The 18,679-nt window shown below is 33.8% G+C and overlaps 1 protein-coding gene across 3 annotated transcripts in view; it reads right to left on the bottom strand.

Moving 5' to 3' along the window:
* Positions 11,055–18,679, bottom strand: part of LOC109326640 (protein PHOTOPERIOD-INDEPENDENT EARLY FLOWERING 1) — a 29,097-nt gene continuing 21,472 nt past the window's right edge. For all 3 annotated transcript variants that reach the window (XM_019559350.1, XM_019559352.1, XM_019559353.1), the window contains 8 exons: positions 18,005–18,073; positions 17,824–17,886; positions 14,669–17,738; positions 14,108–14,172; positions 13,965–14,035; positions 12,824–13,586; positions 12,082–12,608; positions 11,055–11,620 (listed from right to left, as the gene is read on the bottom strand). In XM_019559350.1, coding sequence (XP_019414895.1) covers positions 11,191–11,620; positions 12,082–12,608; positions 12,824–13,586; positions 13,965–14,035; positions 14,108–14,172; positions 14,669–17,738; positions 17,824–17,886; positions 18,005–18,073 — 5,058 coding nt within the window. In that variant the 3' untranslated portion in view covers positions 11,055–11,190. The remainder of the gene's footprint in view (positions 11,621–12,081; positions 12,609–12,823; positions 13,587–13,964; positions 14,036–14,107; positions 14,173–14,668; positions 17,739–17,823; positions 17,887–18,004; positions 18,074–18,679) is intronic.

The following is an 18,679-nucleotide window of genomic DNA, read 5'->3' as shown; positions in this document are numbered from 1 at the left end:
ATCTATAACTCAAGTAAGTCAACTTCTTATTCGAGTAATCCTTTGTAATGGACAAAGGATTTCACATAGCTTCCTAATATTTAAGAGAATAATAGACATTTATATATATATATATATATATATATATATATAAATGTCTATTATTCTCTTAAATATTAGGAAGCTATGTGAAATCCTTTGTCCATTACAAAGGATTACTCGAATAAGAAGTTGACTTACTTGAGTTATAGATTGTAGTGAGAGGAGTTAGGAAATGAGTTGTGTATCATAGAGTTTCATTAGGACAAGTTAATGATTTAGTTTCTAACATAAATTAGAGTTATATCATGAGATTAGGATAGAGAAATGAGTACGTCAGAAACTCAGTAGAAAGTTTCACACAGTTGGGATTTAGCCGTTATCGGGTAAATCTATCATCACAAAACTTCATCAAAAGTGGTCTGAGAGATCCTGTGACTTGCGTAAGCCTAGATTATTGTTATTGGTAATAAGTTTTAGTGAACTATAAAGTTATTATCCCATTTAAAAATCTAGAGTAACAACTCAGACAATTTCCTGAAAATTGTCAATGATCGTGCTACCAACCTTGCCTACGAGTGCCTGTATTCGTCTCTATTTCACCTTGAGTATAACCAAACCTCTTAGAAAGTATTCTGAGAGTATGAGTTAATATTTTTCCAATACTACAATCACATTTGCGATCATCTAATCTTACTCAAGCCATTTAGAGTGCAAACTCGTGTTCTAGTATTAGCAAAAATTCTCATTCCTTAGAAAGTCCATAATTTTTTTGTTATGATAGCTTTTGAGTGATTCTTAAGCCTAAACCTATTCTCTTAGAACCAATGAATCAATGGTGAAGTTATTTTTACAGATTAAGATTTCTATCCATGGATTTAACCCATCTCAATTTAGGAGTACCTAGATTGATGAAGACACCAACATCACCAAAAAGAAGAAAATGAAGAATACTTATTAAGACAAAGAAGATTAAAGCTTCAAGATAATTAAATTAAGTCTCTATAGGTACTTCTATCCTAAAACTCTTAAATATACAAAGTAGTAATGCTCAAACTATTTTTAAAGAAAGTTGAAACACTTTAAAATACGTAAAACAATTTTCAAAAATAGTGTTTAACGCGTTACTTCATCTAAGTAACATGTTACAAGCGTGAGAAAAGAGTTATCCAACTTAAAACTGATCAGAGTAATCCATTACTGTATTTGAGTAACATATTACCAATGTTATTAAAGTTGAGTAACAGATTACTCAAATTGTTGTAATCGAATATTGTAAGTGAATTTTAAATTCACTATTGGACAGAACATTTGGGTAATCGATTACTCAACGCACCTCTGCGACTCAAAAGAGGCAAGGAACTACTTCTATGGAGTCTAACCTTCTAGATTTGACAAGACTTCTAGCTAATGAGGAACATCTCAAAGTGTTTGAAGAACACTTCCATGGATGCATTATTTTCAAAATTCGGACAAATTTTGAATTCTGCTTATTTATTGTTTTTAAGTTATTGCTGCATATTCCTGAACAAGTTACTTTATGATGTTTTATGCTTTATTGTTCCATTCATGGATACATGTTTGAAACATCTTATTTATGCATTGCAATACTTGCTTATCTATATCTTAATCCATACATGAGTATATGCTATCATATTGATATATCTTGATTATATATAGTGTATGTATGCTATATATATTGTGTTGGAATCTCTTTGCTTTTCTATTTTTTGATGAAGTCAAAAGGGGGAGAAAAGTTGGGGGAAGGGGAGGTGTATTTTCTGTAACATTATTTCAGGCACATTACTCCAAAAGAAAGGAGGAGCATACAAGATAGAGGGAGCATACTCAAGTCAAAACTTCAACATATCTCAAAGTATGTTGCTCTCAAGAAAATTATACTGTCAAGAAGATCTTCGTTTGTCATCATCAAAAAGGAGGAGATTGTGAAGAAGATCTTTGCTCCTGACCTTGGCAAGGTTTTGATGAAGACACCAACATCGCCAAAAAGAAGAAAAAGGAAGAATACTTATGAAGACAAAGAAGATTAAAGTTTCAAGATAATTAGATTAAGTCTCTGAAACACTTTAAAATACGTAAAACAATTTTCAAAAATAGTGTATAACAAGTTACTTCATCTAAGTAACAGGTTACAAGCGTGAGAAAAGAGTTATCCAACTTAAAACTGATCAGAGTAATCCATTACTGTATTTGAGTAACAAATTACCAGTGTTTATTAAAGTTGAGTAACAGATTACTCAAATTGTTGTTATCGATTACTGTAAGTGAATTTTAAATTCACTGTTGGACAAAACATTTGCGTAATCGATTACTCAATGATGTAATCGATCACTGAGAGCTGTTACATCAGTTTTTCAGATTTGAAACTCAAGAGTTTTCATCCCAAATGAAATGCCTTCATTCCAAACAATTTCTACTCTTTCATAAAGGCACAAGGGGTGATTGGAAAGCATATTTAAAGGCATTAGAACTCACAATGAAAACAACTCTTTCACACTTTTCTCACAACTTTCCTACACTTTTCTGAAATAGTTTTCTGCACTTCTAGCAACTTGAACTCAAACTTTCAAAGCTATTTTTCTGAGTTTCTTGTGTTTCAAAGTTTTATAAACTTAAAGAACATTATTAATAAGTATACAAAAGAGTTGATTGGATTGCAAGCGTTATTATATTTCATACTTGTAAAGGCAATCCAAAGCCATCATTCAAATTCTTCATTCATTGTAATAACTTTCTTTCACAAGGTGTGAATAGAAAGAGACAGAGTTACTTGGAAAGATGTTTTCCAAGAGTATAAATATTAGTGAGTGTGTAAGGTACATAGAGATCTCGGGGTGAGATATTGTAATTACAACTCATAATATTGAGTGGAAAATCTCTTGTGCTACAGGAGTACTAGACGTAGACTTCGGTGGATTAAAAAGTGAACCAGTATAAAAATCACTATGTATTCTCTTCTCCCTTATCTCTTTCATTTTATCTTTGATTATTTTTCTGCATATATTTTCCGCTGCACGTTAACTCTTGATTTTGCAGCCTCGTTCTTATAGTTACTTCTGACACCCCTTGAATTTATCATGTTCAGGATGATATGGCGTCTATCTTTGCCGACCGGAGGGTTTTCGATGCTACCAGTGCACGGTACTTTGTCTATGAGTTACTAATGGTGGGCACAATGTGGTATTCATCATGTTCGCTTCCTAAGAATAACATAAGACTAGTCGGGCTCGACCAGTGTCGGTACCATTGCTGTTAATGTTGAGTGTAGGGACCTTATAGAAATCATTTCTCCATGCAGTCATTAAGAGACTAATAGTTGTGTTAATATAGACATATGAGATATTCACACCTCATGATATTGACATTCCACATTTCATTACATCCATATGATATTGATTATATGATAAATGCTATCTGAATTTAATATTTTGTGTGTAGTTTATATACCATATGTGGAAGTACTTACTCTCCTAACGTTTTAGGGAGTACGTGACTTCATGGAGAATGATCGTGCCATCGTCCGAAGGAAAGGAAAGACAATTCTTATGACTAGGTAGTGTGTCGCTTTGTTGTAGGATGTAACACCTGAGTCAATGTATTAAATTTTATCCTTAACAAGTTGTAAAATTTTACAATGTTTTGAAGGATCTGTCAAGGAAATTTCACCTGTTTTTATATGAAAGATATTTGAAAAAAAATTATTTCACATTTTCAAAATGGTTTTGCTTCCACAATATATCATTTCTTCACTTGTCTACTTATTTTAAATTCCATTGAGTCAGGGTGTTACAGGAGACCTCTATTTATAGCTTGAGGCCTTTGAATGCTAGCATGCAAGAACATGATTTTGATGAAGACAAAGATTAAAGCCTAAATACATGGACATATCAACAACAACAACAACAACAACAACTCATATTCAAGCTTTAAGAATGGATCATGAAGACTAATAGTAATTATTTCTTTTTTAGGTCCTAAAATAATTTGAATGGGTAGAGACTAGGTTGGGTGAACCTTTTGATAAATCTCACATATTATGAGCATATTGCATGAAAGAGATTTTTCATATATAACATGACTTAGAAAGTATTTTAGCATGCATACATAATTTTGAGCATTAACGCTTATATTTTTTCAAAATCATGCATCATGTATCTGTCATTCATGTTAGTGGTTCATGCATAATCAACTAAGTATTTTTAGAAAATCGTTAAACAATTAAGACTTTGTTTAATCAATTAAGTCTTTGTAAATGAGAAACATGTTAATCAATTAAGGACATGGTTAATCGATTAAGTCAATTTCTGTTTTGGAATCTTGGACGTTTTAAATAAACGTTAATCGATTAAGTGACAATTTAATAGATTATCCCTAACAGAACAATTTGAAACTGAATAGTATTTTACCATCCTTTCCCATATGCAAAGCAAGAACAAGAAATTTTACACTTATAGAAACTTGATTCAAAAGTGATACATGTTTTCAAGAAGTGATTTCTGAAAAAAGAAAACTTTTCATGTGAAAAAGAGAGATTTTTTTTAGTATCTTTGAAATAAGTTTATTTTCATATCTTGAGAGTTTTCAAAGATTTCCTTTTGTGAATCTTATTCATTCATTTTCATCTCTATGTGTAAGATTCATCAAAGGGTTGTGTTCTGAATTATTAGTATATGTTTAGCACATTGAAGGTACATTAGAAAGTTGTACACATCTTTAATGGTCAGTTTGTAAATTTGTCTCTTTGAGGATATGAGGTATCACCTAGGAGAAAAAGAGAAATTTAGGAGAACTCCTAGGCTGCAGTAAGCTCCAAGAAGAGGTCTCATTGAGATGCTTAGTTAGAAGTGGTGTGGAGCCATTAGAAGCTAGGTCCAAAAGAAGTCTTGGTGAAGAAGTGTTTTGTAGTAAACATTTTATTTCTTCTAGTGAAACAAATCTCCGAAGATTAGAAGGGGAGGTCTGAATGTAGATTGCGCATGGATTAGCAATCGAACCAAGATAAATTGGCTATGCCATCTTCTCTCTTACCATACTCTTTTACTCACTGACAAATATCACATTTTTGCATTATTTTATAGCATTCATTTAGTGATCATTGCATAAGTTAATCTGTTATGTGAATCAATTTCTATAATCAGTTTAAGAGCATATTAGATTAGTATAATCACTACTTTCTTGTTGTATCAAGAACCAAAATATTTTGACTAAAACCATCAGGTTAATAGATTAACTCTTCATATAATCAATTAAGTTCAATTTTGTGTTAATTGATTAAGCAACTAATTAATCGATTAAGACTAGAATTTTTTTAAATCATCTTTTGCATTTCGAGTCGAACTTAATTGTAATTTGAACCACTTATTCACTCCCTCTAGGTGAAGATAAAGATCATGTTAACCAACAAGGCCTCCAATGGCCACCTCAATCCGATGACCCAGATCGGAGATTGCGTCCTAAACAACCATGTAATCTGACAGTCAAGAGGAGTCCAACGACCACACGACTAGATTTTCCTCCACCTTGTCTGATTCTTCCTCCCCACTCTCATCACTCTCTAACTGTGTGATGACTCAGTCACACACATGCTACACGTGTGTTGACTTGCTCAACCACATGTCCAAAATGAAAAAGAAAAACAATTTGTTAAAAAATATGTTGGGCCCAAGCCCTAACCCGACACAAACATGAACCAAGCCGAGTCGGTCGGTGTCTATTAATGTCCCCATTAATATGCCTTTAATTATATTTGGACATGTGTAAAAAATATCATCTCACCGCTAATGATACGTTAACATCGTTAAGTCTTTCAACTGTTATCTCTCTTCCCAGTTCCCATCTCTCACTCTCACTGAAACTCTCCTATTCCCATATTGCAAATTTCACTCACTCAAACTAGTGTAAAGAAACTATAACATATGGGTAACTTGAAACAATGAAGGCATTAATGTCTTTGTTGTTCACATTCCTTCTTTCTTTCATTCTATTTCAACCAACCCAGATAACTCCCATCTTATTGCATGTTGCTAACAATGATCTTATTTTTCAATATTCTCATTATGCACCGGAGGTTATTTAGATGTCATTATGCTCTTACCTCTATTCCCTTCAATTACGTCATTGTAATAGAAGTGAAAACACAAACACGGATAAGGAAGAAAAACTAATGTAGAAAAACACATAATAAGGGAAGAGTTAGTCATGAATGGACAAAAAACATAGGAATATACAATATTGTAAGTAAATGAAACTAACATACCCATTACAAAAGGTGTTGTAAGTAAAATTTCCAATAAAGAAATAGGAGAGTGAGACATGAACTGAGAAAATGGATAATAGTTCAAAGACTTAACGACGTTAAAGTATCGTTAGTGGTGAAATAAAAATATTATATATCATCCAAATATAATTAGCCGTCGATACAACTTATATATGAGGTATTATACTCAAGTTGTTTCCAAACTGTTATTTAAAATGTTGGTGATGACCATTGATGCAAGTAGTTAATAAAGAATAATATTCTTCTCTAGTAATGGAGAGATATGTGTATATTTTTTACTTGTTTTTAATGATAAAATTGTATTTTTATTATCAAAGAGATAGTTATGTCTTTGAAAATCACATTTCCCGTTGTTTTTGAAGCATTTGTCTCTTTATTATGGGAGAATATCTGTTATCTCATAAATTGTTCCACTACATGTAGCATTGAGATTTGATTGGTTAAAAAAATTAATAATTAACTATTTTTCTAACCAATCACAACTTATGATACATATACTAGCACAATGTATAGGACTTATCCCTTTTAATGAAGATACTAAATCGTTTCTAAAATTCTTTAGGATAAACTTAAACCACATTCTAATCATTTTTCTTTAATCGGTTATGATAGATTATTTTTTCCATAATGGACAATGATTGTATTTTGTGGAACTAAGACGGTAGTGAAAGCAATCTGCTGTTCCACATTTTTGTGTCACTTTATGTGTCATGTATTTGTGATTAGTCATAAAAATATTTAATAATTAAATTTTAACTTTAATATTTTTTTTATGGTCAATCACATGCTCATAACATATAGAGTGAAAAAACAGTTTACATATGTACATACCATTTGGTCACTTTTTGCGCAGTTTTCAAGGGGATTTATTAGCGGAGAGGATCCAGGTGTCGACTTTTACATATGTACCAAAAGTGATTGGATCTTTGATTTGGTTTGCTAGTTTTTTCAATATGAAAAGGAGAAAAATCTTGTATAGAAATATATTTGGAGAAAATTTTACTTATACTATTTTATGCTATCATTCATGATTAAATTAAAATTAAAATTAAATTTTTAATATGTTGTCTCTGTACATACATCTCATACAAATATTTCTATTTTATTCTACTTAGTCTATTTGGATAAAGGGTAGTGAATAATCTCCAAATGAATGAGACTTTTAATGTTGGTCTTTGGAATATTAAAAAGGTTAGGTTCGATATGTTTCAAATGCTCACGTAAACTAGTTTGCTTTCTCATATTGGTATTTACTATTTAATTCCTTTAACTTGTAATTTTTCAACGAGATAATCTTGTTCACTTATAAAGCATACTTTTATATCAAATTGATAGTCAACGAGGTACCTCTTTTACTCCATAATCTAATTCGCTTTAGAGCATACACACAGTAGTGAAAAAAGAGTTACGAATGTTTTTATTCCAATTTTATCATTAGAGAAGAACTGTTCTTATACTTATTTTGCAATCGTGAACAAAATAAGTACGATTCTTATATTTGAACAGCATTAAAAAATGAATAAATAATTGATAGAAAAGAGAATAAAAAATATTAAATAAGGTGAAGAATGAATATTAAATAGGCACAGTCATTTAAAGTACCTGCGTATAGATTTCAACTTCGTAATAGATCTGTCCATCATCATCTTCAAGCAGATTTGGTTGAGCATATTTGGAAAAATTTAGCCACGAGACTGACCAACTTTGAACATTGATTTAATTATATTGTTACAATTTATATTTATGTATTTTGTAATTTGTCGTTTAAAATTTTATTATTTTGTAATGTATTTTGTGTTATTTTTAATCAATTTCGTGTTATTTTAATAAATATAATTTTTTTTATTAATTTTTAATTTAATTATGTATTTGATATATTTTAATGTGAAAAAAAAGGTAAGCTTATGAGGTTCATTTAAGAATGGAAAATGAGTTATATCAGTTGAGGTAATTTTGGCTTGAGTTACTTAAGTTATTAAAACGTTAAACAAATATAAAATAATTAGTGGGACCCATTAAGAACGAAAAATAGGTTACACTAGTGTAAATGCTCTTATAATTACTAGAAACTGAAAAATTACTAGCTTTAAAAAGTACTGAACATTCTCGTGGCCATTTAAATATTTCGATATTTATTTGATACTCAATTTTTAAAGGTCTAACTTGGTTACCTTTATAGAAATAACATTAATTTAATCCTTTCTTTTTTGGTATAACAGATAGTTGTCTATACACATTAGTCTATATTAAACTTTCCTACTAATTTTGAAACATTCTCATCGTCAGCATTCAACAGTAAAGTGCTCATGTAGTAGCAAATTGCAATACAAAAGAATAAAATTTCTCTAATTCAATAACTTGAAACCATGATTACCCTAGTTATATTTCAAACAATCAATTCATTATCCTTTATTTGAGTAAATATCAGTAACTAATTTTATATCGAAATCATTTAAAATGCTGTAAATGGGTTTAATAAACATCAACTAAAAGCTAATTCGCTATTCTTGCATAATAAAATATTGTGAGTGAGCACTAAACCAAAAGGCAACAAAGAAACAAATGTGGCTTACATGCACACCATCAAAGGAAACATTTGTGGACTATTAAAGCAGAAAATTAATGCTTTTAATCATTTCATCTAGGGCAACCAGTACCAACGGTGTTGAGGTGCCAAATTCAAGTTATTGACAGCATTCTAAATTATGGATTTAGCAATGAACCGAATCAACTCGGTATTCGTTTAAAACTTGATTCGTTATTTAGTTCGATAAATTTGGTTCATGAGTCAAACTTGAGCTGAAAATTGAGCTCGTTAAATAAACGAACCAAACTTGAGTTATATACAGTTCGACTCGTTAGGTTTATGATATAACTCGATATATATATATAAATTAATTTTTATATTTATTATAACTCATACATTATTTTTTATATTTATTGTTATTATATATGTAAACATGGTTATATTTATATATATAAAAAACTTTTTGTAGTATTTTTTAAATATTAATTAACTATTTAAGTTGTCCAAATGAACCAATTGAACTGAGTCGATAGTTTGCGAACTTTAACCGAACCGAACTCAGGCTAAAAAAATAACTCGTATCGAATTCGAGTCGAACCAATCCTTATCAAGCTGAACCGAGCTGAACTCTAATTCGACTCGGTTCAGCTCGTTTCTAGCCCTAGATTTTCCCATCTTGAATCCTTCAACATAGTTTACTTTTAAATCCTCCCCAACATAAAGTTTGCTTTCAAGTAGAATCTTGGAGGAGAAAAAAGAAAAGAAAAAACTTGAGAGTCATGAAATACACTTTTGAGATAACCCAAGCTTTTCATTCCTACCAAAACTCACATCGCAAATAAACCACAAGGCTATGTTTAGTTATGAGGGAAATGTAAGGAGAGGCTTCAATGTGCAAGGACGAAGAGGAAAGGAAGGCAATTCTCTCCTTTGTTTGGGAGTGTGAGATTTAGATAGGAGAGAAATTAAGTAATTACATTTAGGTAACTAGAAAAACCCCAAATTGGGGGAATTATAAAATAAGCATATAGAGAGTTTTACAGAGCTTTAGGAACCCATCAAAACCTTCCCTCTCTTTCACTCAACTCCCACATAAGGGAGATGTTTTCCAAAGCTATTCATTCTCTTCCCTTCCCCTACAAAACTAGACTCCCAAACATAGTTGACAAGATCGAGATCTTACATAAGATCAAAAGGGGTAGATGAAAACATAAAACGTATGATCATAACACAGATCACAAAACCCTACCAAATATTGATTTTTTTAGACATGTATATATAGAGAGAGAGGGGATCCGTTTAAACCAAAGTTAAGTTACACTAATTACATTTAATATCAACCATTCATTTTCTTAAATATCATGTAACTATATTGTGTTTTATATGGAAATATCATGTTTTATGTAGGTTACAAGTATATTATAATAGTATGCATGTCCAAAATGAAATAAAAGTCAATTTCAGCGCTGATTGTGATAAGTACAAAACAAAATTTAACAAAAGTGTTACACAACAAAAACACAAAAAGAAAACAGAAAATATAACAAAGGCAACACAATGAACATCATTTTTCTCCCATTACACATTACAACATAAAGAGAAAAAGAACATCACTTTAGAAAGAATAATGAAAACAAATATGTTAAAGATGATAATAAAGAAACTTGAAAATGAAGTCTTGGAACTTTTGGTCGTGGCTATAGCTTTTACTTCTATTCTAGTTATGATATGTTTGTTATTTCTCAATTTAGGGTTTAGAAGAATCTTGGACAGGTCAAATGAATTTGGGCCATGAGTTTCCTTTTCTATACAGGTTTAAAAGATGAAAATTTTGCAATTTAAGGTTTTTGCCATAAAAACTGAAATTCACAACAAAACAGCAATTTTATGATCCTATGATCTTCCCTGACGATCTCACTAGCGGTAGTGAGATTGCAACAGATTGGGCACGTGACTCGCTAGCTCTTGAAATCTCGTAGAATCGAGGAGAAGAGAAATCGAAGACTTCAGAGTCATTTCACAACTACATTCCATGGCTCTGAAGCCTTTCATTCTTCTACCTTCCCCTCTAAAACTTAATTCACAAAACCTTAAGTGTAAAACAAGCTCCAAAGCCGGTTCCCCTTGACCAGTTTTGTGTTCCCATTCACGCCCACAATTTCAAAGCATTCATTCCACTGTATTAAGAGCTGATAAATACCAACATGTAAATGTAAATACCATAACAATAAAATTTAGATTAAGAGGAGAATCGGTTGTTCATGAACTGACAAGAAAACTTGCCAAGACTGTACTCAAATGGCAAAGAGGGGTAGTTCAAAACTGAATTTCAAGCTTTCATTGGACCCTATCTAATGTCAGTGTATTCAGGGAATTCAATCAAATCATCAAGGCCAAAGATTAAACCATCTAGATAATCATGTGGGATAGCTTCAGAACTCTCCCTTTCAAATGAATTTTCCAAATGCAAACCAAAGGGGGGATTGGTATCCCTATCATCAATTCCAACTATGTCCATAGTGGATGCAGTAAGATCAAACCTCAGTTCCTTAAGTGGTGGCATTGACTGGAGTGATGGCTCAGCCTGTTGCATGTCACTGGGATCCATTGAAACTCTTTTCGACTTCGACTTAGACGGCTTAGTAGTGTCACAGATTAGAGTTTTTTGCTTTCCCAAGGATTGTATCCTGGATCCAGGTTGAGACCTTGAATCGTTTGTCGGGAATGCTGATGAAGCCCATCCAGAACTGTCTTCCTCACAAGTTTTTGATGCCTCCCTGAGGGTAAAAAAAAACTATAAGCAGCTCTCCACAGCAATAACCAAGAAAATATATGCTCTTAAACAACTCTGACACGGGAAAATAAAGTTCATCACTTATTCTTCTGTATCTTAATTTTATTCTTGTGTTTGTCCTTATATTCCCAATTCCCTTAGACACTACTACTACATAAGTTTCACCCGAGTTAGAGATCTCACTGATGATATCAGTTCGGGAGAATACTTATGTTATTACCCAGTTTTGAGTTGTTTCTGATCCAGAACCCACTATAAGACTACAATAGTACAATTTGAATCAAAATTATTCATGAAAAGTAAAACTTTTTTACTGAGGTTAGGACACACTGCACCACTAAACCACTTCGTTCATTGCCCACGATGAAATTAACTAAATTACCCTAAATTCCATTGACATATCAATCAATAAAATCAAACCCATTTTGTAATGTCCAGTCATACCTGAAACGATTCTCAGCAGCAGACAAACAACCTCTGAGATGGTCACATTCTCCAGTTTGTTTATTTAAAGATGGCGATGCTTCAATCCCATCTATTGATAAATTTATAACAGATGGAAATGAAGATAAGACATCACTCTCCTCTTTCTGGAACTCCAATGTTATATCCAGCTTATCTGCATTCAATGGCATGTCTTCACCCTGATTAGAGAGGAGGATTTTGTCACTCTCTGGCCTACTTATTGTGTCATCAAGTGCAGCAGCTATTAATTTCTTGCTCTGGGCCAAATTAGTAAACATCATCCTTCCAGAGGGTTTCTTCAAGGAATTCTGTGATTGTTGGCATTTGGAAGTAAAGAAACTCTGATCAAAATAGAGACCATTACAAGTAGGTGATGGATTTTGCCTGCGGTCAACATGTGCTGACACCTTCCAGACAGATGACAGCAATGCAAAAAAATGTTTCTGCAGTAATAACTCTCTGTTTGGCTGCTCAGAAGCAACATCTAACAACATCCGAATGTTATCCTGCCAAAATAAATTATTTGTGAGAAAAAGATCTCTTTTAATTTCAAATTTGAGATGAATACCTTATAGAAAATGCCAAATACTTTCTACATCATTTATAGTTTATAGTAAATGAAGTTCGGAATCTACTCCAAATGAAGATGAGATTACATAAATCAGGTCAGCACTTAACATGTACGAGATCAAAATAGGCATGTCAAAGTTGCCAGTCTAACCTCTGTAACTTTAAGAAGAGCCTTTCCGGAGCCAGTATTGCTGATCTTCTCATGATTTGCATTGTCGGTCGAGTGCAAGACATATTTTTGGAATAGCTCTCTGAACCTCTCACAGCAATGGACAGGATGGCGATATCTCCCCCTAAATGTCCCCCCTGCAGTCATGCCATGAAGTGTTTCGCTAACCAAATTCCAGTTAGAACCATATTCATGAACTATGGCACATAATATTGCATCTTCTTGAGGCAACCAAAAATCAGCTGATGGAATACAATCTTTGGACCAAAGATTTCCCTTCTTCAGTTTTTCTGGTTTTATAACCAATATCCGTTTCACTGGCATTGGAGTAATGGATATTTTTCCTCCCATCTTACTCCTGCCTGCCATTCTCTGTTCAAAATCAACCAGACTTTCACCCAGCTTTGACTCTGCATGTTCATCCAGCACAACTAATGAGTTGGAATCTAAATCTGAAGCACAAATGTCAGGAGACTTTCTCTTCATCTTTTTGGACTTCTTCAGTCTTTTTTCTTCACCATCAGTTGTTGGCTTCAACATCTTACGTTTTTTCTGCGAAGTTGACTCTGGAGAAACAAAAGTCAAGCTGTTGACATCCTCATCATCTATAGTCATTGTTTCCGCTTGTGGCTCTTGTTTTGCAGATCTCAAGCCAGATGTTAATGATCCTTTCTTCAGTGATTTGAACTTTGCTTTCTTGGGTTTCTTTTTAGATTTGGGCTTTGAATCACTTGGTGTTTGAGTCCTGCCGAAAATGACAGTACAGCATTCTCAGATTTAGGGTGCTAATGCTATCTTGTTTTGGTGTACAACTTTACACACACTGATATTATATTTATATAATTATATATATATAAATATAAATATATAACAATATAAATATATAATTATATATTTATATTTATATAAATATAAAATTCAAAAAATCTACTAAAGCTTTAAAAAAACAACCAGCAGTGTATTTGGATTAGTTTATATCGTGTTAAAACAGATTATAACTGAAAGCTCCCCAAGAGAGCTTTTAAAAAACAAGCGACTGATTCTCCTAAAATAAGCTGAAACAAACATGCCTCAACTCCCCATGACGAGGAGAGCAGATACAATGGAAGTTTGAATCTCTTACATTTTAGAATCACAATTTTCTTCCTCAGCTTTCTCTTTCTGTTTAGCTTCATATTCGAGTTCCTCCATTAACTACAAGAACAACAATAGCAACGACATTAAACCATATACAAAGAAATAAAATTTGATGTCCATCAACCACACCTGATGTTGAGCTAAGGCCTCCACTTGCTGCCGATATGCCTCAGTTGCAAAATCAGCATCCCAACCTAATATAATAAATGAGGACAGTGTTAAATCGCATAGCTGTGTCAAGGATACAATCTAAACAACTTTCTAAATCAGTCTGTAACAAGCTATCAGCCAAATAATAAACTGAATATTGCAAGTACCAAATGTGCCTGTATATCAATTTCAGTTTTGAAATTCAACAAAAAAACCACCATGTGCGAATTAATTAATACACATTTATAAATGAGTTCATTTTATAGCATGTTATACAATTTCACATAGCCACTTAACTGCGTCAGCAGAGGCAGGTGCAGTTCGAATACTGCATGCACTCTCTTCTATACAAGTTGTAACACCATGAAATAAACTAAGCTACTCAAACACTCTGCAAGTGACATGTTACTTGTATACTGTCATAAGTTAATCACCCTTCAATGAGGTTGAATATAATGACAACCATGTTATTATTTTAAAAAAATAAATTAACGACAATTTCAAATGTTACGCAGCAAAATGGAGAAATAAGGCACATACTTTCATATACAAGAGGTTCCTCATCTTCATCAATTTCAGCCTCCATTTCCTCCTTAAACTTTTCAAGGCGATCCAACTCCCATTCTGTGTCCTCAATCCTGACTTCAGATTCCAAGGTCGTTTTATCTATAATTGGATCCCACTGCTCCAGAAAACGAATGGCATATCGATCAATAGGACGTAGCTCACTCTCAAACACTGTGATTGCTTGTCCAGCTGCAGCTGCAGCAGCAGCCATCTGCTTGACATCAGCAATCATGTCAACATCATCTTCTTTGTGAGGAACAGAGGGTGGTCTATCTTCCGTAGGATCATTACCATTTAACATTGACAAGTTCTCTTTACTTAAACTGGGAACAGATTCACCGAATTCAACAGGCTCATCATCCTTCATATCATCCTCATTAACATACTCATCATCTTCAAGTCTCCCAATGGCTTCTTCTGTAAACTCCTGGTTGTCCACAGCTTCTTCCTGCTCAACTCTCTTATATGCCATATAATCTGCTTCATCTTCTACATCTTTTAATGCAGCCTCTACCTCTGCATTGGTTACAGAAGCTTCTCCATTGTTCTGGTTTTTCTCCTTCTGGATATTTTTTACAGAAAGTGCTCTATGACCTGAAAACAGTTCAATAGGATCAAGCTTCTTAAAGAACTCAGTATTATAACCCCCACTTTGTATAACTAGATCATCAAGTGCACGCTTCTGATTTGCTTTCTTCAAAATATTCTCCTCAATGGTGCTTTCACTAATCAATCTATAGATATGAACTTCACGTGTCTGACCAATTCTGTGGCACCGATCTTGAGCCTGTTGATCCATAGCAGGATTCCAGTCGCTATCATAAAATATCACCGTGTCAGCTCCAACTAGGTTGATACCAACACCCCCACTACGGGTCGACAATATGAAAAGAAAATATTTGGGATTTGTGTTAAAACGCTGCATTAAGGTCTGCCTTTCCTCTGGTTGAGTTGATCCATCTAATCGCATGTAGGTATAACCATACAAACTAATGAATGCCTCTAATATATCAAGCATCTTTGTCATCTGGGTAAATATCAGAGCTCGATGACCTTCTGATTTTAATTTCCTTAACAAAATTGCTAGCTCCTGCAGTTTCCCACAGTCAAATTGTATTAGACGCCTATCTGGGAAATACACTTGCCGACGGACAATTGCAGGCCTGATAGGTGACAGTAATGGTGACAGAAGTTCAGAACATTTTTGCTTGTAAGATGAATCCAAAAACACGGGTGTCTCAATTCTACTACACCAGCAAACAGGGGAAGGCACTCGTGCAGCTGGGATTGAAAACATGAAACTTTCAACCACATCAGTCATCTTTTGAAATCGTTCAACTGGGGAGAGAACAATGTCAGCCAGCTTTGTTGAGTACGAGTATGAAACCGGGTTTGCCTTCACCTGATGAATATCATATACAGGATGCTTTATGCTAACAAGATCCCTTAGGGTGGTTGAGTAGATGGGTCTTCTTTTACATCTCAAGGAGTTCCACCATGCAATAGCTGCTGCACGTTCCTTCGCCTGTCTTAACCTTTCTTCCCAAATTGCTCTTTGGATCTCTTCAAAAATGTTTGTTCCTTGCAGCTTTTTTTGAGATTTCAGTCCAGGCTTAATAACTTCCAGGTCACCCACATTAGTACGTTCCATGATTAAACTTGTAGGGGTCTCAATAGCTTGGATTTCATCACTTTCCCAAGAAGTCATGCTATAGTCAAGATGAGTAAATAAAAAACCTAAACCTCTTAGGTCTACTGTAGAAAAGGTACTGGGCAAAAGGATGGAGCAAACAGAAGAGCTTAACTGAATATCAATACCCAACATATCAAAAGAGCTGACAATAGGACGACCCTCAAATAGGTCAGGATGATTGCAAACCTTACGGAGTTGCATGATAATACTAATCATCCCAAAAAAATTGGCACTTGCAAGAGTGGCTTGGGTCTCTGAACTAGCAATGAAGTCTTCATACAAATTCCGCTGCCTCTTTGACAATCTACAATTTATGACATGCTCATGTTTCATTGGAAGTTGCTTCTCCACATCTCGCTTTAATCGACGGAGCAGAAATGGACGAAGGACATTATGCAGACGATCAACAACCTCCTTATTAACCTTTTCCTCTCCCTCTACCATCCCTGATATAGGATTACAAAACCAATCCTTAAACTCTTGATGAGACTGGAAAACATGAGGCATCAAGAAATGCATGAGAGACCACAGTTCCATGAGATCATTCTGCAGTGGTGTACCAGTCAAGAGAATACGTCGTTTCGAATTAAAATTCAAGAGCGTCTGCCACCTCTGTGACTTCCAGTTTTTAATGAGATGAGCTTCATCTAAGATCAAGTATTTCCACTTTTTGCGTTTAAAAACTTTAGAATCTTGAATAACTAGTCTATAAGTTGTTATGCATACATGAAATGAGTTTTGTTTCAACCATCCTTGTCTTTTATGTTTTCTCTCCTTTGCACTTCCAAAATAAGTCAAAATTTTAAAAGCAGGACACCATTTCAAAAATTCAGTCTCCCAGTTAAGCATTACACTTGTTGGTACCACAATTAGATGTGGGCCCCAAATCCCCTTTTCACAAGCAAGATGTGCAAGCAAAGCTATAGTCATGATTGTTTTTCCAAGCCCCATTTCATCTGCTAAAATTCCATTCAGTCTTTTTTCATACATGGTGACAAGCCAATCCAATCCAATGTGTTGATACTCACGAAGAGAGTACTTGAGTAGAAAAGGGAACTTTGTACGTACTTTAGTTGTGGAGAAGGTGTTTCCCGTTGGTTGTGCTGATCTTGCAGCAGCAGCTGCGTCAGCAATTATATACTCACTTTCTGTTTTTTCGGAATTCTCGGGAGGTGCTTCCCATTGTTCTTCTGTCTGGGACTGTAGAATAACCAGGTGCTCACCAGACTTGATATCTTCATTCATAGAAACATCAGCTCCAGCTTCTTCATGAATTGGCAAATCCCGATGATCCTCTGATAAAGAAGAAGCATCAGAATCATCTTCCCAATCTTCATTATCACCCAGATCCTAATAAACAAAGGATAAAAAAAATGTAAAGTAAAATAAAATGTTATTGGGAAAACAAGTATAACTAGAGAAGTATACTGCCTACCTTTTTATACCTTGCAAGGAGTTCCTCAACAGACATGTCACTCTCCTTGTGCAATAAGGCAATCTACCAATAATAGGTTTGTCATGAGGGGTAACATAACATAAAAAAGCAGACTGGTAACATTTATGATAAATAATCATGTAATTAATATGGAAGAAAGATAAGATAACTAGCCCTTCACCTCATCCCTCGGATCAATTGCGTCAACCCTTTCCAGTTTTTCCTCCTCGGATAAGGTTGTTTCATCATCCTGATCATTGTAATGAAGTTAAGACTGAATTACCAGTCAAACAAGAACCAATAAACAAAAACAAGTTAAATCTTAAAAATTGTTAAACAAATAACTCAGCCAGCAGTGCTGATAACTTCTTTAATATAAGGTCTGATCTGAGATAGTTATTTACATATGTAAGAGGATAAAGTAAAGAGGGAAGAGAGAGAGAACAGAGAACTTTAGATAGACAGAGAAATGATCTGAATGATTTCTATTAGGATTTGATTAACTGTTTACAAGGGAGAGCTAGCTATTTATAGCACAGGTGTATAGCTGTCATAAGCTGGCACACCTATCTGTACTAACAGAACCTAACCACAGTTTACCGACAGCCCAACTAGATATTGTACAAAATAACCAAGTCTTCTGCCTTAAGCCTATTCTCCAATAATATCCTACAAAGTTCTTGACTTCCATAAAAACTAGATTTCTGGCTAGCAAAATCATATCATATTCTAAATGTGGATCTTCTAACATGAAACAAAGACTTGGTTTACAGGGTGACCACTTCACATCTGGGGCATCATTGGTGTCAATTACTTGCAAAACCTCATTCCTATCCATGGGCAGAGGCATGATGCA

Source organism: Lupinus angustifolius, chromosome LG14, assembly GCF_001865875.1.
Source record: "Lupinus angustifolius cultivar Tanjil chromosome LG14, LupAngTanjil_v1.0, whole genome shotgun sequence".
NCBI lineage: Eukaryota > Viridiplantae > Streptophyta > Magnoliopsida > Fabales > Fabaceae > Lupinus > Lupinus angustifolius.
The sequence above is the reverse complement of the archived record's forward strand: the minus strand, read 5'-3'. Positions and strand labels throughout refer to the sequence as shown.